General features: G+C 46.8%; 9 protein-coding genes across 9 annotated transcripts; 6 read left to right on the forward strand and 3 right to left on the reverse strand.

Annotated features, from left to right (window-relative positions):
* Positions 1–1,403: 1,403 nt before the first annotated feature.
* Positions 1,404–2,736, reverse strand: BDV38DRAFT_292603 (zinc-binding alcohol dehydrogenase family protein). The gene has a single exon (XM_032062043.1). It carries the CDS (start codon positions 2,470–2,472, stop codon positions 1,426–1,428), a length of 1,047 nt encoding a protein of 348 aa, XP_031914044.1. The 5' UTR covers positions 2,473–2,736; the 3' UTR covers positions 1,404–1,425.
* A 1,017-nt stretch (positions 2,737–3,753) lies between these two features.
* BDV38DRAFT_282591 (nuclear transport factor 2 family protein) lies at positions 3,754–4,215 on the forward strand (the record flags this gene model as incomplete). The annotated part of the gene is made up of 1 exon (XM_032059815.1): positions 3,754–4,215. One exon carries the CDS (start codon positions 3,754–3,756, stop codon positions 4,213–4,215), a length of 462 nt encoding a protein of 153 aa, XP_031914045.1.
* Positions 4,216–7,419: 3,204 nt separating this feature from the next.
* BDV38DRAFT_82473 (uncharacterized protein) lies at positions 7,420–8,456 on the forward strand. The gene is made up of 2 exons (XM_032063982.1): positions 7,420–7,622; positions 7,677–8,456. The coding sequence occupies exons 1-2, from the start codon at positions 7,479–7,481 to the stop codon at positions 8,268–8,270; spliced, it is 738 nt and encodes a 245-aa protein (XP_031914046.1). The 5' UTR covers positions 7,420–7,478; the 3' UTR covers positions 8,271–8,456.
* A 1,623-nt stretch (positions 8,457–10,079) lies between these two features.
* On the forward strand, positions 10,080–10,860 carry BDV38DRAFT_282593 (uncharacterized protein; the record flags this gene model as incomplete). The annotated part of the gene is made up of 2 exons (XM_032059816.1): positions 10,080–10,378; positions 10,434–10,860. 2 exons carry the CDS (start codon positions 10,080–10,082, stop codon positions 10,858–10,860), a joined length of 726 nt encoding a protein of 241 aa, XP_031914047.1.
* A 613-nt stretch (positions 10,861–11,473) lies between these two features.
* On the reverse strand, positions 11,474–11,926 carry BDV38DRAFT_282594 (uncharacterized protein; the record flags this gene model as incomplete). Its single annotated transcript, XM_032059817.1, has 1 exon — positions 11,474–11,926. The coding sequence occupies one exon, from the start codon at positions 11,924–11,926 to the stop codon at positions 11,474–11,476; it is 453 nt and encodes a 150-aa protein (XP_031914048.1).
* Positions 11,927–12,814: 888 nt separating this feature from the next.
* BDV38DRAFT_246003 (acyl--CoA ligase) lies at positions 12,815–15,334 on the reverse strand. The gene is made up of 5 exons (XM_032054492.1): positions 14,988–15,334; positions 14,282–14,914; positions 13,902–14,215; positions 13,631–13,838; positions 12,815–13,535 (listed from the first exon to the last, which is right to left on the reverse strand). The coding sequence occupies exons 1-5, from the start codon at positions 15,079–15,081 to the stop codon at positions 13,099–13,101; spliced, it is 1,686 nt and encodes a 561-aa protein (XP_031914049.1). The 5' UTR covers positions 15,082–15,334; the 3' UTR covers positions 12,815–13,098.
* Positions 15,335–15,537: 203 nt separating this feature from the next.
* BDV38DRAFT_246011 (uncharacterized protein) lies at positions 15,538–16,193 on the forward strand. The gene has a single exon (XM_032054493.1). It carries the CDS (start codon positions 15,674–15,676, stop codon positions 15,962–15,964), a length of 291 nt encoding a protein of 96 aa, XP_031914050.1. The 5' UTR covers positions 15,538–15,673; the 3' UTR covers positions 15,965–16,193.
* Positions 16,194–16,841: 648 nt separating this feature from the next.
* BDV38DRAFT_270998 (MFS transporter) lies at positions 16,842–18,475 on the forward strand (the record flags this gene model as incomplete). Its single annotated transcript, XM_032057242.1, has 2 exons — positions 16,842–18,294; positions 18,435–18,475. The coding sequence occupies 2 exons, from the start codon at positions 16,842–16,844 to the stop codon at positions 18,473–18,475; spliced, it is 1,494 nt and encodes a 497-aa protein (XP_031914051.1).
* A 360-nt stretch (positions 18,476–18,835) lies between these two features.
* BDV38DRAFT_282597 (uncharacterized protein) lies at positions 18,836–21,601 on the forward strand (the record flags this gene model as incomplete). Its single annotated transcript, XM_032059818.1, has 3 exons — positions 18,836–20,239; positions 20,302–20,793; positions 20,843–21,601. The coding sequence occupies 3 exons, from the start codon at positions 18,836–18,838 to the stop codon at positions 21,599–21,601; spliced, it is 2,655 nt and encodes an 884-aa protein (XP_031914052.1).
* Between the last annotated feature and the right edge of the window lie 81 nt (positions 21,602–21,682).

Raw genomic sequence — 21,682 nt, forward strand, 5'->3', positions numbered from 1 at the left:
GCCAACCCCATTGCCATCTTTATCAGTTCCTTCCTAAATATCCTCTCGAGTTGATATCTCCCTCTGCGATCTCTTATACTTGCAAAACATCTCTAGTGCCACCCTAAATTGCTTGACAGCTCCTCATCCACTGCCTCAGCCAATCAGGGGCCATCCTCGGCGCCCACGTCGATTGCGCAATTGCTGCAGAACCACACTTTTGACTGGTAGATCCATCCCACCCACAAAAACCCCCGACCACAGGCAAATCATCGTTCAAGGGCTTCTGGCAGAAGGCTGGACAATCCATGATATTTCAACTTTCAAGTAGTCCCTGATTCATCTCCGAACGTTGATGCACCCATGGTAGGAGGAACATTCTACAGCGCCGGTGTCTCACGGCAACAACATTGTCTTCCTTTTCAGGGGTTGTCCTTTCATATCAAGGGCATGTCTCATGGTTAAACTCACACTTCCTTTTCTCCTTTTTCTTGAATGAATCGTGAGTCCTCGAGAGAGTGCCTCTGAACGATACCTTCATCAGGCGCATGCCAGTCACGTGTCGAGAAAAGGGGCGATTCCAAATATAGTTTAGCTCCCCAATCCTGAGAACCAGGCAGGCTAAACCATTTTCGGTGAGTATGTTGATATCATTGGAACGACCGTTTTGATGGCGATCATATTGTTCCACATTTATACTCCATCAACAGCGGTGTCGAACATGTTCGATTTAGAGCTATTAACATACCTACACTTAGCTAGTCCATAATTGCTGCGTTGTAAAGTCGCAGACCTGGCAGGGTAGTTGCTATAGCCGGTACTGAACTGGCATAGCTGAGCTATGACTCTCTATGGATATAAGCACGAAACTTTCATGCAATCGGTAGAAAACGTGAACAAATAGTAATGTAACGTCGCAAGGGTAAGCGCGACCTTTGCCAAAGACCACTTATTACCTGGTGGGAGTATTTTACCCGTCGCCGAAGATTGCTGAAAGCTTAAACCCTTCTCTTATTGAGTTCTTAAAATTGGCATTTTTGTATCCCAAGGTTGAACCCAAGGATCCGATGGACAGACCTGCTCTCTTCTACTGGGTCGATAACCTCAATGACCCTGATGCGTTCGTCGAGACTTGGGTAGAGGAGTTATAGTCCGGTCGGTTTGTGTCGCTCTATGGCACCAGGTATCTCATGGGCGATGACGAAAGTATCTACCAGTCTGGACTCAATGGCTTCAACGATCGTGGTAGTGTGCAATTAGATAAAGTCCTGATACGCTGGGCGCAGATTGGAGAAGATGGAGTGGTTGACAAAGGCCCAGAGGTTAAAGGATGCTGATCCGGAGATACATTGGGATAAGCATTGCATTCCGCCCAGTTGGTGAACTATCTCGTACATTAAGCGGCATATAAGATTATTTCTAAACGGAAACTAAGCAAGGACGATTCTAAGGCGTTTCAGCCACATTGTACACCAATTTCTCCCCGCTAACCTTGTCCTCCTTCAAGAGCTTCAATCCCTCCAAGACACCCTGCAAACCACCGGGGTTCACCTTCGGCTGGTGGACCTTGATCTTGCCATCGGCCAACAGCTGCTCTGCGAGAGTCCAGAATTCTTCAGCATATTCCTTGTCCTCTTCCCGGGCAGGGAAGGTCTTGTCACCAAAGGTAAACTCCTCGCCGATCACAGTGTAAGCGAGCGTGTGACGAGTAGTGACGTTCTCACGATCGATAGCCATCGGCAGGAGAACACCGTAATCACCACCATCTGTGGAAATAGCTTGCTCGCAGTATTCGGCACTCGCCTTTAGCGAGATCGTATCAAAAACCAGCTTCAGGTTGTTATTGGTGTACTTGCGAATCTCCGCCGCTGAGTTGGGGTCTTTATAATCAAAGACCGCATCCGCACCGAGACGTTTCACCAGATCGAAGTTATGCGGTGAACACGTAGTCAAAACGGTATAGCCGGACAGCTTGGCGAACTGAATCGCCAGCGTACCCGTCGCCGTCGAGCCGCCGTAGATCAGGATTGGAACCGGTTCCTTGATGGGCTCACCCGGGAGCGCCAGCTTCAAACTCTGGTACAGACCCTGTCCCACGGTCGAGATACCTACGCCGAGCGTGGCTGCTTCCTGGAAGCTGAGATTATCGGGGATACGGATCTGAATGTCTCCCTTGGCGACGATGTACTCGGCAAAGGCACCGTCTTCGTGCTGCACGGCGTTTCCTCCGTGCGTGAAACCGCATACGCGATCACCCTTCTTGAAAGGTCTTTTGACGGCTTTGCCAACCTCCTCGACAATACCGGCGTAGTCGCATCCGACTAGCACGCCGGGTGGGGCAATGAAAGCAATATGCTTCCAGTCGGTGGGATTTAAGGCGACGGCGACCGTCTTGACGAGGATGTAATCATCGCGAAGAGCGGGAATGGGTCGATCGGTTACCAGACTCTCCTGCTTTGGGGAGGTCACAACAATTGCTTTCTGCGTAGACATCTTAGGATACAAGGTGTGGAAATCAAGGTGGGTGGATGAAGCGTTTAAACAAAGTCGTCGGATGCGAGAGCTTTTATATTGTTGGAGCTGTGACCAACCCTTTAAGCCTCGAAATCAAAATTCCACCGGAGGCTTATAAATTCCCCTAAATTATTACATATTGTCTTCATCTTATGACCAATCAGTGGCACGGTGTCGTGAACTGGCAGACTCTCACCACGGCATGATTTATAATCACCCCGCCTTCATCCTGATGCAACCGATCGTCCGTTTACATTGACTTTTTGATTAGTCCATGATTCATTGACTAGCCTTTGGTAAAGGAATTTATATGGGGATCGTCGCCGAATGGGGACTAGTCTCCGCAGCGGGAATTTGGATATCCCGAAGGCCAGCCAAGATATTGACGCATTGATCATTGTTATGGTACCACCCAGTTGCGTTCGCTGGGCGGAGTTGATATGTAATCAGATAAACAGTTGGAAACTAGTATATTATACATCATTCTATGGAATGAAGTCGCGGACTTTTCACATATACTCCGTCAATATCACGATCCATTCTGCCGGGCACTAGAGAAATTATCTCCGTTGGCTACGTTATCTCCGTTCAGATCATCGTCCCTATCGGACCTGAGTCTTGTTCCCATTCATCCTGGAGAGTTTCCAAGCAAAGGGTTTATTCTTCTCCAGGAGGTTCGTTATGTGCAATCTCGCCTTTCAATATAATTCATATTGGCAATAGTAATTCTCGGCCTGGAGTTCGGGAAATACCACCTTTAACATATGGACTATGTTATAGTAACGTGCAGATCTTATAATACTATCGATAAAGTTCCGTACCTAGAGCCAAGAGATCCAATTCGACAATGCCAATGGCTGTGCACTGAGCCTACCCCCGTCAAAACAGACGCATTGAGGGGCAGAAATGACCTCTGATGTCCTAACTACACACTAACCCTATCACCCAACAACAAGGATCTATCTATATCCAACCCCATATAACCGGAGTTAACCCCCCGGACTTACGCAAAGCCAGATTTATATCCACTCAAAGTCCGCCTCAGGCACGAATCACAGATATACATGGACTAAGCTACAGTATAACCACTCTCATCATGCCATCATGCCGCATATACGTAGACCTCACCACAATCTATATAACATCTCACACTCACACTCACACACTCACGCAATCACTCACATTCCACACACCGAACAACACACAGATAAAATAGTCTGCAACCAATACCTACAAATCCGCATAAATCCCGAATAAAAAATGTCCTACCCAACAAAGCTTCCCACCCTCACCACCCGCGAAGCCATAACCGACACCCTCTACCGTTGTGTCGGAGGCTTGGACACCGCCGACACAGCTCTCTTCGACTCAGCCTTCACCAAAGACGCCACGTTCGATCTTAACGGCCGACTCCTCGAAAGTCTTGACTCAATCCACAAAGACTGTTACGACAAGATCTCGAAACTGGATACCATTCACTACATGAGTAATGTACGGGTGAACGTCAAAGACGGCGAGGAGAAGGGGTCATTGACTGCATCCGCCCTGGCGCAGCATTATCGACCCGGGGAGGGTATACAGTCTGGGACGAAATATTTCTTGGCGGGGAGTTTCTATGAAATGGATGTTGTCAGGGACGAGGGAGATGGGTTGTGGAAGATTAGGCATTGGAAGTTGAAGATCGTGTGGGCGGAGGGGGATTGGGGGGTTGTGCTGGAGTGAGGGTTTTCTGTTTTACATTTGGGGAGGATGGGAGACTTATCATACTAAATCATAATCATTCGTCGTACACGTGACCACCCATTTATCAAAAAAGAGATTATTTATTATGATAGTTTTGGTTGTCAGACACTGCATTAACGATGCCACAGTGCCTCGTTGCATTGTGAGCCATTATAGTGAGACAACAATAGACATAGTGATGGATACCAGCCGAAGACCATGGATCAATAGTTTTGAAAGTAAACGTGATGACTCGCAGGAAAGGGTTTATCTTATTCTCAGTTGAATTAAAATATAATGGCCACTGCTTCTTTAACTCTTCTTTCAACAACAAAGAACGATCGAGAGATTGTGTACTATTATGTGGGAGTTCTATTCTGGAAAGGTGATCTTGATAATCGGAGGGCCTGGGTCGCTCGCAGTCTATAGCAGCTTTAGCAAACAGTATTACAATAAATAAACTTGTGATTGTTTTGGTTATTAAACGTCATCAATATTTTTTATGATATCAGATAATATTAACAATGTGGCGTGCCTCTGTTCCTTTGTATAAGAGTATTTATAATCGCAGGTAAGCAGTACAAGTTCTGTCCTTGTATCCAACCTGCCCCACCACCTCTAGTTACACCCCCATATTGGAGTGTCACTCTGGGAAGGTAACGGTTCAACCGCACACCACACGGGATACAGAACCGGTACCCTCTCTGGAGAAAGTATAGGGGACAGTTTTTTACAATGTCCCTTCATCATTGTATTGGAAAACCACAAATAAGCCAAAGGGGACGGAGAAGTTTTGTACTTGCTACCGTACAAGCGATTTATTAGCCAATACAATGATTAGCCCACATCTATAAAAGCGCCGCTAACGAGACTAGGAAGCATCCTATATTCTATGCTATGCCCCAATCTCTATAAACCAGTTTAGCAGCGACTACCATTATGAAAAGCGCAGTTGTGCTCAGAGGCAAGAGTATGTGTTGCGGATCTAACACCCAACCTTTACTGATCATAAGTCCAGGAAATCTGAGCTCTCCAAGCTCTGGACAGTGCCATATGTCAAGTTTGTCTAAGATATTACTGGACTATCAGTTAGGGTAATAAAAGTTCAGTCAATATTCCTCAAAACATACAGATGACTGAGAACTAGTTCTCTACTCAATAATTCGAATGGTGCTGTAGAATGGGGTTGTGTAAAGGCAAACCTTAACTGTGAATGTAAGTCCAAGCGTGCCAAATCTCTTTTGGCTTCAAAGAGCCTGTCTTCTGGGTACCTTGAATCCTATTTACTCCATGATCTGCACACGCTGTCGCAATTTACCTTACCCGTGGAGGGGTTGTAAGAGCACGGATACTCCTGTGGCTGATAGTTATGAATGGTCTGTTCCAGCTCCTTTTTCTGGGCGTATATATTTTCTTTTGTGAATATGCCCACATATCTGTTCCTGAGTATAGGATTTGTAATGCCTCGCTGATTCTTCCCAGCAATAGAAATCTTGCCAGAGTATCAGCAATACTAGCTTTCTGATTGGACGCATTGATCAAGTACTGATCTCAATAATATCTACTGTCTTGACTCTCAGAAGGGGCATGTACTTTCTCCACCGCCCTCTATGGCTATACCATGAGCGATTAATTTCTTGCCAGATACTCTTCTTGTTATCTGAGTTGATAACTTTGACTGGAAATATAAAAGAGTCGCTGCTCGTACCCCAACACAGTAAGATGGAGAATGAACCCGGATCTTCCGTGTTTATAATTGGTTGCAGGATCTCTTCTAGTTTCGCTTTGCGTGTCTTATGACTGACTTTGCGGGAATCGACAGCTGGCTTGAATCTCAATTTTCTACCTTTCTTAGATGCAGTTGAACTGCCTGAGTTGAGTCTTGGCCTAATTGTGGTACCTCTTGGAGGCTCGAGTTGACTATATTGTATCTCCCGCAGTGCTGAAATTTGAGGAGTGTTTGTTGCTAACTGAAACTACTGAGCGTGCTGAGCATTGGTAATAGGTAATGCAGATGATTCCTGCCTGTGGAAAGATAGGAATCTAGGAAAAAGCCAAGACTCTAGAAGGTGAATCTTTAGCTTTTGAGGATGCCGATCTTGGTAATACCGCTTATTATACTGAGGCCACTCGTGGCTAGGGAGTAAGACATTGCTGCTTCTTATTATAGCCAATTCGGGCTGGGCAATAGAGCTCATATCTCCTTAATTTCGAGGACTAATCAGTATATATATTGTAGAAGACAAAAGACTTTCGTAGATAAATAAGATAGGAGAAATCTATCTATCACAAAATCGTGGTTGACCCAGAACCTGAGTATTCTGAGAGAAAAGGGACACTTTATAGATTGCGAGTTAAAGAATTAATCAGCTTAGTACTCATTACGATAAAGCCTAGCCATACAAGGCTGATTCCCTATTGTTGTTGCAGTCTTATGGTAGGAATACATTTTACTCTCGACATATCATATCAGCCTTTTTCATGCTGAGAGTAGATGACTAGAACAAAAATCTAATATTTCTACTGGCTTTGGTTTAACGGTCAAACCCTACTGGCCCGGACTTGTTCGGAACACAGGATCTATGGCTTGTTACTGCGAGACCCCAACCAACTGCGGCTCTAGTTTGTCCGATGTTTTAAGCCTGTGATACTTTCCTCCTGACCCTTATGTTGACAAGGCTGTCCTGAGCATCGTATTGTCTAGTCACCAGCTTATCAGTTCTGCCTTGTCTATTCGCCCGGGTTAGGCTAGCCTAATAAAGCCCATAACAGCATGGCAGCCTTGCAGATACCCATCCCAAAGGGACATCATGTCGGATTTAGTAGGAAGGATAGAAGCTCCGCCATTTAATATGCGATCTCTTGTAGGATTTGCAGTGTTTGGGTGATTGTTAGGCTGGTTCGAAGACTGTGCCGTGCGTGGGGTAATGTAATGATCAATACGTGGCCAAGCCAATAAAAGTTATATCGAACATACCATGTATACATTACCGTGAGTTATTTTTCTTGGCGGGTTTTGGATCAAGTGTCGAAACCCAACCCGCCATTTGGCGAAACTACCTTTCCAAATTCGAGGGTCCTCTCGGGATGACTACTCAGTGAGCTAAGCCATAAATGGACATGGTCATGTCCCAACGACGACAACGCCCTCTCATGTGCTGAATCGTCCGCAAGCCGCAGTAAACATACGGGAATTTAAAAAGCTGGCCGTGTCTGCATTCTGCTTCATCGGGCTGTTTCCATTGTCTAGACTCCTATCCGCAATGACTACCTTTCGCTTCCATGGTCAACATCTAGATAATGACCTAGTGACATCGATATCTTCCCTTCTCGACGCTTTTAACATCCCGAATCTGCTTTGGGGCAACTATCTGTTAACCGTCTACGGAGTCCCGACGGTTGTTGATGTTAGTGTCCTGTCCAGAAATGACTGGTTTTCGAAAATAACTAACACTGCGAAGGGCGTGTCCTTTGTCGTACCCGATGCACTTAGTGAAATCTCCTTCTCTACTATCGCTGAGGCTGGCTTTTATCTCTGCTCGCGATATCTAGACTGCCCACATTCAAATTCAAATCAATGCCAGCCACCATATAAGCATCTACATATTGATAATGAGCTTGCGATACTGTTGTACAAAAAGTCTGATGTGCTTTGGGAATTTCCAGAGTTTGAGGCTGCTTTCCACGATACCAGTGCGGATATTATGTTCGCGTCTGACGCAAGGCTTCCTCCAGCTACTTTAGGTCGCGGTCGAGGGCGCTTTCTATATCCAAGTTCTGTCCGAATCCCTAGCCCCTCGAGATACTGTGAGGCTCTTATACTGTTGCTTTGTCGAGATTACGGAACTACCCGCGAGACTTACTGGTTGGCAATTTTGACGTATATGCTAGAGTTCGTTGATGGAACGGACATTCTGAATGAAGGAGGCCTGAGAGAGGGGCAGAAACAGTTTTATCATGCCCTGAAACTGGGCGATCTAACTATGTATCCAATATTGAAGGACCTCCACCGTGACTTTCTAAAGCGGCGGCTCCCGCAAGTCAAGCAAAATTGACTGACACAACTCGGATCATCTCAGTCCAATGGTCCGCTTTACTAATTTCCTATCTTGACTGCCCCACAGCTTCTACTATACTGTGCAGCACATCCCAGCTTTTGCCGTCGGACAACGAACCTTGACCGGGGGTTTCTAGGGTCAGATTCAAAGCCCCAGAATGGCTTTACATGGCAAGCCTGTCGATCGCAATCAGGTTATATCGGGCCTCTCAACAAGTCACCATTTACAAGTCGAACTATAGTGAAAGGGTGTTCGCATTAAGTGTTATCTATTACGGTACACTCGAAAGCTTGGGGTGTTTCATTAGCCATTGACCGAGAGCGGCATCCTGAGAGAGTCTTTCGAGGATCAGACGTTAATGTGTAACGATGGATGATTGTCTGTTGGGTACCCCAACCAGCTCTTGCCCATACGCGACCATAGCCGGTGTTTCCTTACTAACTGGCAGCAGTAAAGCTCCAGTAAGAATTAGAGCTGAACTCCGGTTCCCAACAGTTGCCATATTAAATCCCGATATAGGTTCTCAAATGCCCAACTCGCTAGCGTGGACACGAAATCTACCTAGTCACAGGCCGGTGGGAGGAGTCCAAAGCTCAAACCAGGTGGTCCGATCGATGCTTGACTAGCTTTTCCCACTCCAATCAGCCAAGGTTTACCCGTGAAGAGAGGGGAATAAACCAATGTAGTAGCTACATTGTTGCCTCCAGGATAACAGAGGTCAGTTCACGAAAGAAGATAGTCTAATGAAAGGTTCATAAATACCACTAGATTAGCTATAGTACGCCATGATCAATCCAAAATACGGCCCAATCCTGAAGTTGGCGTTTCCTTGGTGATAAATCGAGCCTTTTCGATAAATAAAAGGAAAGGTGTGTTGTATACACTATTTAAATACTAATAAGTACAAAGCATTCCAATTCATCTTGTATTTGTCATGCTACGGATACTCCAAACGAAAGAATAAGCTATTACATGCGTAAATTGCCAGTTATACTATGCAGGCTGCTGATAGGGTTCTCCACGAGATGAATTATCACCTAATACGGTCGCATGACTCCCTTTCCCCTCCACGCAAGTACTTAGGACACCGATAGACAGATACATATGTCGATGCTTCATTAGCAGTTCCCATTAGCCTGTAGTAAGCTAACCATCTGGACGCACAGTACGCGGGCGTCCACTGGTTCCCACGACCGAGCTCTATCATCTAGAAGACTAGCCAGTTACACAGCACCATCAAAGTAAATTTTGCCCACCTTATCACTTATTATCCGCCATTTCATGTCCACCCAGTGGGCATGAGCCCGAAACAATGCCGATTTATCATAGTCAGTATGTAGGCGCAGTCGCCTTTGGAGCCGCATATACCGCATTTGCAGAGCCGGAGCACGATATCGCTTTCCGAGAAGATGTTCGAAAAAGGCGCTTATCTCCTTCCACTTCTTGCCTCTGCTGTCCCTTGGGGTCAGAAGTAGTTCATGTTCAAAGCTCAAACACCGGTCACATCTAGTTGTAGATCTTTCGGGTCCTGATTGACAGTGTGCAGGGAGTCGTCCTTAAGATCCCTGACTGGGCTTCCGGAGGCACCCGACAATAGTGGGCCCTTCTCTTGCACTAAGAACGTCCTAGTAAGACGTGCCCTAAGTCAGTGCATACTCCAAGTCAGACCGGGATGAACGAGTTCAAGGCTGACGCAGTGGCAGGCGAACTGACTAAGCTTCGGCTCAATAAATAATAATCTCTCAGGGCTCCTACTTGGCCCTTTCTACCAGTCAATCCCTTTCCATCCGAACCGACCGTCAAAAGATGACTCCCACATTGTACCCCCCGAAATCTTCTCTGATAGAGCAGGTTAACTCTCCACCAAAAGCATCTTTGCAAATCCTTGGGACGCATAGTACGAACGGACAGATCAAAGTGATTGATTTTGATCTCTGGATTGATTGTTCGAAAGTAGTAGGCATCAGATCGGGGAAGTTCTTGACGAACAATGAAAGCGATTCCCGGTCCTGGAATCACTCCGCCAACCAGGACAGCTGCAACTTCGAGGAGATATTGGATGGCTGGCTCAATGACTGGTTGCGTGATAGTAAGGACGAGCGATCGTATGATTTCCTAGCCCAATATCTGGTACTATGCTAATAGAACTCCGGGTTTCAGCTGGACCCTTTCCAAATTAGTCTCTTTTCCTAATGACGATTGCGCTGCAATGAAAGCTCATATAGAGAGGCTGGCACGCAACACTGCCTACGATGGGTCTATTGAGGTAGTGTTTCACACTCCATCAATAGAGGCAGATGTCTTACTTGAGAAACACGAGGTGCAAATTCGAGCGGAGTGGAGTTTTGATTGTCCTTTTACTCCCGCAGATCAGGCATGGAACGAGCTGGTAATGAACGCAATGGTTGACCATAAGAAGGGCTGGATCTCTCCGAATGAGCCAAAACTACCCTACGGGATGTCTCCATTCCGTCGGGCTATCAGACATAGTAGTAATTCCAAGATTGTCTCGCAGGAGCAGGATGCGGATGGGTTTACGCGCTCAGTACGGCAATTCTCACGATGGGGTTGTGACAGTTCATCATGAAAAGGAATTATATCAATATTGACTAACAGCTTCGTTTTTACCCTTGTTGCTCTGTTATTATTATTATTATTGTTGTTGTTGTTGTTGTCGTTGCATTGTGACTCTGCTTTCATTGTTAAAGGATTACATTGTGTTAGATGTTGCGGAATGGAAATTGTTAAACGAGATGCTGATGAGCTTTCCGCTTAGAAGCAGCTTTATTTGATTCAGCATTGAATCATTTGCATAAGCAAGCTATATCGCTGGCTGCTCTGAAGAGAAGTAAATACCATGACTCAATGAGAATCTACATGGAGCAGCATGTTAAGCATTCAGTAAACTGTATTGCCTATTGTGCAGTACAGTACATCGGCCTGACATCCAGGCTATCGATACAGGCCCTACTTGAAGGACTATACATATTCTTATGTATAAGACTCATACCGGACTCAGCAATTATATGAAGGGAGCTCATCGCCCGAATGCTCGATACCAATTTCGTATTCATTGTCTGCATTGTCATACCCATGTCCAGCCTCACTATCGTCAACGCAGTGGCTGATAACCGCCTGGTTAAGCTCATACCATTTGTTCGTATCCATGGCTACCTGTCGACATTTGGCACAAATGTAGGCTAAGTCCCATATGTCGCTTCGTGGCAGTAGCCCGGCTGTACGAAAAGTGTTGATTGGTAATTCTTGACTTGGGTATTCAGGGCGTTACAGTCGTCGATCAAGGGGGGTAACCCAGCATGCTTTGAGTGCCTTAGTGCGAACTCAACAGCTATCAGTTGTTTTACGCTGATGTTGGCTGTAGTAGGTGTACTTATCCTAACACAACCAATAGCAAATACCCGCTTTTGCAGCTGGTTCGACTGGGCATCGAGCTCCACAACACGACTAATTCTTGTGCCATTTCCGACAAGGCGCTCCACAATCCTCCAACTAAATCCTTCTGAGAGCTCAGGAATGTCTTCCACCGTAGAGATCGGGTGATGTTCCTCGCTTCGGAGGCGGCTTAATATCGAGGTGGCTTTGCTGAATGCCACCAGAACGGCAAGAACGGAGCAGGTTTGCAAGAATTTCATCTTGAGATAGTCGATACTGAGCCAGTGCTTTAATACAGAAATTGCCAGTGAATGTGATGGGTCTAATAATTGGAATTGAATCTGGAGCGCCCTAACGTATGTAACAACTTCTGGCTGTTTATCTTTCAAGAGTACCTTGTGTCCGATACTACGTGTTATACTGCATGTTATACTGCTTGTTATGGCAATTTCTCATATGGGTAACATGGGTTATTCCTTTGTCTAGGTCTTTGGATATATTTATATACCCAAACGGCCGTAATCCACTCGAAAATCATCAACAGCCCTGAGCCATCTATTGGATTGTGTAGGCTTTACTTGTGATCCGATACCAGAGCCAAGCGCGATGTACATCGAATTTAATTTCTTCGCATTATTCCTATTTCTACGAGCTATTGTAGTATCCGCTAACAACGCAAATGGATGTCCCAATTCGTCAGTCTGCTTTATCCTTTTCTGATAGCCAAGAACTAATGACTAAACAGAGCGGACCAACACGGCGGTCTTCCCAAGAATATACGTCGCTGTCCCGATGCTAAGCCTTTCTACATGTATGTCAAACATAGGCAGGCGTATATAGTGGGACGCTTATCAAATTATTCAAGGCCTATATTATAATGATATAGACTGTGGTGTTTGTGCGGATCTGAGCAAGCCAGTTGCTTGTATTAGTTGATGGGCTTAAAATCTTCTGGGAAACGTCAGATATATCTCACTAACTTTTGAGGTAGAGAAAATCACTAGCTCTGTTGTAAGTTAATATTAATTCTCGCTATATGTTCAACAAAAGCTTGCCCCGTTTAATGGTCACATAGTAGGTGGCCCAAAATGACTGTCTTAAGACTTCTAATTTCATATTTCTTCAGATCATTAGCGATGCTTGTAGTTTCACAATCCATACTATGTACTGTGGTATTTCACTGGATTTGCACAAACAGCCCAACGGTGAGACGGAACGTTAAATAGATGTAATGGTAAGCAACAATTAATGCCCAAAGAAAGTTAAGGTCCATATTTGACCTTCTAACCTTTCTCCCTGTTATCCATCATGTATAGCCGGCTGGTCAATTGGTCGAATTCATACGCTCGCCCCTTATCATCCGCGATACGCAGGGACTGCAATTTCCTCTAAGCCATTGACATGATCTGTCGTCGTGAGAACAGGTTTCTCTCTATATCTTGGCCGTCCGGCTGTACTTGGAATATTGTACAGCCCCGATTGGCCGTACGCCCTTAGACAATGCATGATCAAGAAGCTTCCGCTTCAGGATCTTGCCCGATGGGCTTTTGGGGATCTCGTTGGTGAACACGATCCCACCACGGAGGTGTTTATATGAAACCGTCCGGTCTTTGATGTGATCCAGGATCATTTGCGCCGTAGCTTCACTCTCCGGTTGACCAGCCTTGACCACAATATAAGCCAGCGGTACCTCGCTTGCGAGCTCATGGTTCATAACTCCAATAACAGCCGCATCTGTCACGGCCTTATGTTCCAGAAGAAGGTCTTCCAGCTCGGCGGGTGCCACCTGGTACCCTTTGAATTTGATCAAGTCCTTCAGGCGATCAGTAATAAACATATTGCCTTGTTCATCTTCGTAACCCAGATCACCTGCAGGAAATATTAATATTGAGGATTTGCATTTATGATGAGTAAGTTCAGAAAGGGGAGAGGGACTGGGGATTGGTAGGTCTGAGAGAACGAACCGGTTTTGAACCATCCATCTGGTGTCATGCAAGCCGCCGTCAGATCAGGTTCGTCGCGGTAGCCTTTAAACACAGTAGGTCCACGCACACAAAGCTCTCCTTCTTGGCCGCCTGCAGCTGTACGGCCATCAGATGTGATGAATCTGGCCTCAACACCCGGGATTGGAGGGCCGTTCGAGCCCATACCATCCCTCCATTTGTCCCAGCGCTGGGGGTAATCTTAGTATGCCTTTCCACGAGAGTTACTATCGATGAACAGAACGTATCATACCTGGACGTGCGAAATGGATGTCGTTTCGGATAATCCATACGCCTGCCGGACCGGCAATTGTCGTTGTTGATGCAACTCAGTGATGAGGTTCGCAGCGAGAGGTGCGCCACCTGAAGTGATCATGCGGATTGAACGTAGGTCATAGTCGCGTACGAGGTTATTTTTGGTCAGATGGAGCACTATTGGTGGGGCTACATAAGCGTGAGAGATGCGATGCTCCTGGATCAGGTTGCAGAAAGTGGCAAGGTCGAATGTATCCATATAAAACGTCGTCGTGCCAAAGTAAATAGGAAGATGCATGAGACAGATAAGACCTATTCTATTAGCACACTGGCCTTCATGAATAGCACATCAGTTCTCTCGACTTTTGCGGTCCTTACCGAATATGTGGTACGTGGGAAGTACTGCTAAGGTGCGATCGCGGTCCCAGTTTACGTGTGGACCATCCACGGATGCTTGTAACATGACAGCAGCCACAACATTACGGTGAGAGACCATCACAGCCTTCGGTCGGCCTGTGGTTCCTGATGAATATATCAAAAATGCAATGTCTTTGTCTGGTTCAATCTCTACCCGCTGGAGCTCAACGTCCGAGGCTTGTTCTGCGACAGCGACGAACTGTTCCACGGTCGAGATACCATGACGTTTCTGGATAGGCGTATCAAACCGTAGAAGTAGGATTCGATCAATAGGGAATTTCGCAAGATGTGCAGCCTCAACGGCAGCTGCAGCACACTTTGGATGAACAATAAGACCTCGTACGGAGTTACCCTCTAATTGGTGGCGAAGCTCACGCGCCGACAATTCTGGGTTCACTGGGGCCACTATTCCACCACGGGAATGGCAGCCCCAAATCACAGACGGAGTGTTGATATCATTTGGGGCCATCACCATGAGAATGTCGCCCTTGCACCAGCCCCACTGTGACTGCAGGGCCCTCCCAAACTGTCCCGCCCGGTTTTGGACTTGCCGATACGTACATTGGGAGTCACTAGTCGCCGAGCGAAAGATGACTACTTACGAAGTTAAAACAGGGCCTCGTGAAAGCAAATCAGGTAAATTGAACGAAACAGAGAATTGATATACCGTGATCTTGCGAGAAAGGAAGCGAAGGGCGCTCGAAGAAGAACTCCCAAATGCCAACGGGTGGCACTGCTAGGGTTACGGGGTGCGCTGTCATGGTGCACACCGTGTGGTAGCAGAATAGCTGAATTGCAGGATCGCAGAATCGATAATATAGTGTAATTAGTACTACATTCCTATCGGTGTGGATCTGTTTTAAAATAGTGAGTTGCACGGTCACTAATCATGAATCCTTCACTCGCAGTGGCCCGATGTTCCTCGGGTCAAACGGCGTCCCCTCGGCAGCTGACCGAACCCAGGCGCAGAGCCAATTAAGTATGGGCCTACGCCGCAGGGGTTGCGACTTGAAATACCCTAAAGCTTGAGTAATTGGTTGCTGGAACGGTATTCAATTATATTATACCAAATTCGGGCAACGAATCTGAACCCCAACCGTCATATAGGCATAGTATCCGATTTTATCCGACCCGCGATAGATCGTCAGGTTCGATCGATCATATGTAGTCTAGACTCTACGCACCGCACGTAAGCAACAAAGGTCTACAGATGCCTACTGCATTAGCCCTTTGATCATACAGCTTTTTTCCTTTCTAGTTCAGAAGTCTCACATACGCAGTGCTTCAAACCTACAATTTCGCGGTCTCGATGCGAGTGTGAAAGCGGATATAAGCCTAACGCAGATCTACTCCATGCATCATTTCAAACAAAGCGTCTACGCTCTGGTTCAAAATTACTGCTTTTTCCTGCAAAGCGAAGGATCAGTTCTCCAGACTATGAGGAAACAGTTCACCAAGCAGGCCTATACGGAGTTGTCCCACAAACGAGGGACTTGTGTTCGCCAGATAAAATATGGATCTGTAGAGGTGTCGAGCAGAAGCGTAACATACCTATTTGTGTACATTCTGAACTCCTTTTGCTGCACTTCGATCCCACATCATGTATTTGATTTCTATTGCTATGCAGCTGGCCGGAGTGGGTAGTGATAAATGCATCAGTTATACTTGATTTCGATAAGCACGATCGATTCGGGGTTATTGAAGTCTCTGACTGAGCGAAATCTGCTTCAGTATTACATGGTCACATGAAACCCTAGTGAAAGGATCTAGGGCTTTGGAATTAAATCGTGGATAGGACTTGGTGTAAATATATTGCATATTTGTGAGCTTGGCATACTTGGAAGTTTCACTTAGTGAAGACCTTCACATTGATAAAAGATCGTGTAATTTATGAGAAGTACAGAGAAGTAGCTGTACCAAGTGATGGTGGGTTAACTGCAGGGTTCTCGCCCAGTGAGTGTTCATTGTGACCACTGGTTCCTCGTGCATTAGTGTCTTATGATGTTATACACAGGGACAATGACGCGTCCGAGCTGGATTTTGAATCATGTGTTGATTTCAAGATAGCTTCATATATGCCCGGTATTTCTACTTCGTAGTAGGTACAAACCCATCTGATAGAGGGCTTTGCGTATGTATTATCTCTATTTATGCAGAGTACGAAGTCGCAAGAATGGCTCGTTCCGACCCACGGGAGATTTAGATCCACCCTCTCGATTGCCGTTTCGGGAGCAGCTCAAAAGCCGAGGCGGGTCCAGGTTCAACTTCATAGGATGCGGTATCGGGGAGTTTAACCGTCTTCAGGCCCACTTTGACATCCAACTTTTTTCTTGCCTTCGGAGGCTAACCAAATGCGAAGGGGAAGGTCCGTAGTCCGTAGTCCGTAGAAAAATCCTACATTACCCCCAAAGGCATATGGAAACCTGTCATATCAATATCAGAGCCATAACCGGAATGGCTTAGTATATAGTACTTAATTTAATTTTGACTTAATGTCACAACCCCTCCTATAACCATCACAATGTCTGACGAGCTGAGGCCTGTACCTTCAGCCCACTCTATCGCGGATGGCTTCTCCCCGCTCCGCGAGGCTGCGTTCATTATCATTGTTTGTATGTCGCAGTTCATCACGCAGGCAAACATAGGAGTATGTGTGGCGACTCTCGATATCGTCGGGGACAGTTTTCAAATTACTGAACCTGGTGTTCTGTCCTGGTTTATCGCTGGCTATTCGTTGACCGTGGGTACATTCATCTTGGTCTTTGGCCGCTTTGGCGATGTCTTCGGCTACCACCGAATGTTTCTGGTTGGCTACATCTGGCTGGCAATCTGGTCCCTAGTTGCCGGCCTTAGTGTGTATTCCAACCATGTGCTATTCATATTTGCCCGAGTCCTGCAGGGCCTGGGTCCAGCGATGCTGCTCCCCAACGGCCTGGCTGTGCTGGGGGCGACCTACGCACCCGGAAAGAAGAAGAATATGATTTTTGCCATCTTCGGCGCGACTGCCCCAAATGGTGCAATCCTGGGTGCTGTGTTCTCGTCTCTCTTCTCGCAGCTAGCATGGTGGCCATGGACATACTGGACCATGGCGATTGTCTCCGTGGCGTGTGCGCTGTTGGGCAGTATAGTGATCGCACCCGTCCAGCATACGGATTTTAAGCAGTATACTTTCCTCCAACTCCTCAAAACCTTGGATGTGTTTGCATCATCCCTAGGAATCGCGGGTCTTGTCTTGATCAATGTTGCTTGGAACCAAGCGCCCATTGTTGGCTGGAGCACACCGTACGTGTACGTACTTCTCATCATCGGGGTTCTGCTTCTCGCCGCCTTCTTCGCCGCGGAACTTCACTACTCGGAGAACCCGCTCGTCCCAATGAGAGCGTTCACGGCAGATGTCTTATACGTCCTGGGCTGCATCGCCTGCGGTTGGGGTTCTTTCGGTATATGGGTCTACTATTTCTGGAGATTTCAAGCACAGTTCCGCGGCGTATCACCTCTACTAGGATCGGCAGAGTTTACTCCTCCTGGCATTGTGGGGTGTCTGGCCTGTTTTACCACAGGGTATCTTATGAGTCGAGTCCGCCCCGGCTGGATCATGCTCGCATCTATGACCTGTTTCACAGTGGGGAATATTTTCCTAGCCATTGCCCCCGTCCACCAAACCTACTGGGCTCTCACATTTGTTTGCCTCTTGGTGATCCCTTGGGGAATGGATATGTCGTTTCCAGCGGCCACCTTGATGCTCTCCAACGCGTCTAGCAGAGAGCACCAGGGTGTTGCTGCGTCGCTTGTCACCACGGTCGTGAATTACAGCATTTCGCTCAGTTTGGGCTTTGCTGGTACGGTTGAAGTACACGTAAATAATGGAGGTCAGACGCCGAGTGATGTGTTGAAGGGTTACCGTGGTTGTATGTATCTGGCCATCGGATTGGGTAGTCTTGGTATGGCGCTTAGTGCGTTATATACGTTCCGGAGTTACAGAGAAGACAGGAAGATATCTCATCGTGATCCGACGGATAGCGAGACTGGGGTGTCGGAAAAATCATAGACTTGACGTTGCGTTCAACTGTCATGTTGGCCTTGCGTTTATATTTCTAGGGCTGTATACTATTAGACGTGAAGCTCTACCTCGCAAAGAATATTCGCATAAAGTGAAAATAATAGTATTCGGACTTCTACATAACCCTAGAGAATCCAGGGATCTGGGACATAATATTTTAAGCATGAGGTAGTCAGGTTAGGGCAAGCCTATAATGATCGTGATAACATTTCCATAGGCCCTGGTTTAACCCTTTCCCAATTAGGCAGGGTATCTACGTCCAAAAAGGTCTAGTGCCTGGTTTATTTATTTAATGAACATGCGGAGACCCCGCGAGGCTGACAACTAACTTAAAATGAACCCGTTCAACTCGGCTGAACGTAAACCTAGTCGCTGCGCTCTAAGATCGTGCTACACAACCCCGTGTCATTTCTTTGTTACATGACAAACCATCGCTTGGGACGCGTGTCACGAGTATGCGCTTACTCCGCACCAACTCCGTATCCCTGCAGCTGGAGGAATTTGGTGAAGACAAGGTTAACACGCGCAAAATCAAGTATGCAATACTTTCGCACCGATGGGGCGACGACGAAACAAGCTTCCAGGATCTAGCCCGCCTGGAGGAAAACAGGCTCAAGGGCACAAATGGATACAAGAAGATACAATGCTTCCTCCAACGAGCGGCTAAGGATGGATACGACTATGCCTGGATCGACACTTGCTGTATCAATAAGGAAAGCAGCGCCGAGCTCTCCGAGGCCATCAACTCTATGTTTCGATGGTACCAATTGGCGGGTATCTGCTATGCATACCTCCAGGACGTACATCCTAGCCAGGATCCAGCGGATATCAACACCCAGCTTCAGAAGAGCGAATGGTTTCAACGCGGCTGGACGCTGCAGGAACTTATTGCTCCGTCAAACTTGATTTTTCTTTCCAGAGACTGGACTGATATAGGAGATAAAGTTGATCTGAGCCAACTGATATCCGAGATTACACTGATAGATGAGGTTGTTCTGCGAGGAAAGACCCGACTTGGCGATTGCAGCATCGCGAAGAGGATGTCGTGGGCTTCCACGAGGGTAACAACTAGAACTGAAGATACTGCGTATTGCCTCATGGGTATCTTTAATGTGCATATGCCCTTACTCTATGGAGAAGGCAGGAAGGCTTTTATCAGACTGCAGGAGGAGATCATGAAAGAATCTGATGATCAGAGTCTTTTTGCTTGGGACGCCTCTGACTTTCAAGGCTTCAATGCCACTGGATTGCTTGCGCTGACACCAGCCTTTTTCAAGAACTCTAGGAATATCGTTCCTGTCCGATCTTTGAAAAATAGTTCCCCTTACTCGGTGACTAACAAGGGAATTCGATTGCAGTTACCCCTTGTTGGTATCAAAGGTGGTGTAGTCGGGAGGAGCTTTGGGCTTGAAGTGGTCACCCAAAGAAAGGCGCTTCTTTTGGAATGTCAGGAGGTGTCAGCGGATCATCCTGCTAAACCTGTCGCTGTAGTGCTGGGTCAACTAGCTAAGAGTGACTCCCAATTTATTCGACTCAACCCCAGCCTGAACAGACACCTGGCATGGGCTCACCTCCGGTTTGTAGAGCCATCCAAGATTTATGCAAGGAAGATCTACGGGGGCTTCGAGGAGGCTGTTATAGAATCCGCGACGAAATTTGCCGATCCAGGCATGAGTTTTGCTCAACCTCAACGTAATATGATCCTATTTTTCGATGGTGGATATTCTAGCAAGGGGACCGAATCCGCAATTCGAGTCATACGTGATATAATCAGCGATGCCGGCAATTCGCAGGTTTGCTACTACGATCAACCTACTTCGGATGACAGCGTTGAAAAGCGTGTAATGCGCGCGTACAAGGTATAGTCACCCCCCTAGGATGCGTGTGTGCTGTGAACACTAAAGACAGGATTGGTGAATAGTGGTGTTTGGACAACTCCGCTCGTAGGAGCAAATGGTACATTTTTGGCTTTTCAAGCGGAGGTTTCGTGGCGCAGGTTCTGGCTCAGATACTGGAATTCATAGGACTGCATACACCACATCTTCGCGTTCAGCATGACATATGGGGTTCTTACCAGGCCTGGTATCGCGCAGTGTCGCGCGACAACCCGAATTCAGCGAGAGGCGAATTTTCACAGATGAGTTCAATATGGAGTTGGAACGTCGAATGCACAGTTACCTTCTTGGGTCTGTTTGACTCGGTTAATATAGCACCTGGGTGTAATGCGGCACGGGGGACGAGTGGTCATCAGAAAGATGAAAACCTACCGTCGGTTGTTACACATCCAGGTCTTGTAGTCCGCCACGCTGTGGCCATTGATGAACAAGACCCCACATTACGACCGAATCTAGGCAACGAAGCAGCGGAGTGTATGCATGACTTTCAAGAGCTTTGGTTTCCGGGTGGACATGCGGTGGGTATCCCTCCCATTTGAGCACCCGATGAGCTTCTAACCCTTATAGGACATTGGCGGAGTAACTGACCCAAACCCCAATGAGAAATGGAAACTAGGCCATATACCTCTGGTCTGGATGATCCGTGAAGCCACTAGAGCTGGCTTAGGCATCAATCCATATAAGCTACGGCAGTACTGTGGCCCTGAGGAGTTGAAGCCGGCACAACCTCCTGCGAATGATGAAGACGTTCTAGAAAGCATCTTTTCCAGTGACCAGATGAGGGATGGACTATATCGTGCAGCTAGACTAGGTCATATGCACGATTACTGGGAGTTCAACGGTCAATCGACACCGCGATCAATACTCACGACAAGCGTGCTAGAGGACATTGCTCCCTTCGACATAAGAATAAAGATCTTTTGTGCAAGAGTGACCATTCTAAAGGAGCAATTCTTCGCGAACAGCCTATGGTGCAGCAAAAAGAATCCTTTATATAATCCCGGCTTTGTTTTGCAAGAATCAATGCCACTCTCACACCTTGGTCAGGATTGGGTTGAAGAATTTCTCTACTTCCAAATGCGGTACTCGTTCCCAAAGAGACCTATTCCCGACAGACTTCGGCGTGTTATTCCGAATGGTGCCGCATATCACGTCTCTGTCATTCATAGGATGTGCTCCAAAGATAAAACGTATCGACCAGCCAACCCAATTGATGTTTTTGTTATAATTAATCACCCATTTCTCCATGGGGGATGGCAAATAAAACGGCAAGCAGACTTCATAGGAGAGTATCGCATACTTGGGGGGTCACACTATGATTGTTAAGAGCATGCTCCTATACAAGGAAGCCCTGTAGACGTATGAGGTGGTTTAAATGGCACACTTGAACCTCACTATCTGAGTGTG

This window comes from Aspergillus pseudotamarii (genome assembly GCF_009193445.1).
Source record: "Aspergillus pseudotamarii strain CBS 117625 unplaced genomic scaffold BDV38scaffold_24, whole genome shotgun sequence".
NCBI classification, from domain to species: Eukaryota; Fungi; Ascomycota; class Eurotiomycetes; order Eurotiales; family Aspergillaceae; genus Aspergillus; species Aspergillus pseudotamarii.

What these genes read in the sequence shown, in the direction of transcription:
- BDV38DRAFT_292603 (XM_032062043.1), bottom strand. Translation starts at nt 2,472, where the DNA reads ATGTCTACGCAGAAAGCAATTGTTGTGACCTCCCCAAAGCAGGAGAGT.
- BDV38DRAFT_246003 (XM_032054492.1), bottom strand. Translation starts at nt 15,081, where the DNA reads ATGACAGCGCACCCCGTAACCCTAGCAGTGCCACCCGTTGGCATTTGG. An exon ending in TCCTTTCTCGCAAGATCACG is followed by an intron (nt 14,915 to 14,987) that starts GTATATCAATTC and finishes CTTCGTAAGTAG; the next exon opens with TCATCTTTCGCTCGGCGACT. An exon ending in AGATGGATGGTTCAAAACCG is followed by an intron (nt 13,536 to 13,630) that starts GTTCGTTCTCTC and finishes TATTTCCTGCAG; the next exon opens with GTGATCTGGGTTACGAAGAT.
- BDV38DRAFT_82473 (XM_032063982.1), top strand. Translation starts at nt 7,479, where the DNA reads ATGACTACCTTTCGCTTCCATGGTCAACATCTAGATAATGACCTAGTG. An exon ending in GAGTCCCGACGGTTGTTGAT is followed by an intron (nt 7,623 to 7,676) that starts GTTAGTGTCCTG and finishes AACACTGCGAAG; the next exon opens with GGCGTGTCCTTTGTCGTACC.
- BDV38DRAFT_246011 (XM_032054493.1), top strand. Translation starts at nt 15,674, where the DNA reads ATGCATCATTTCAAACAAAGCGTCTACGCTCTGGTTCAAAATTACTGC.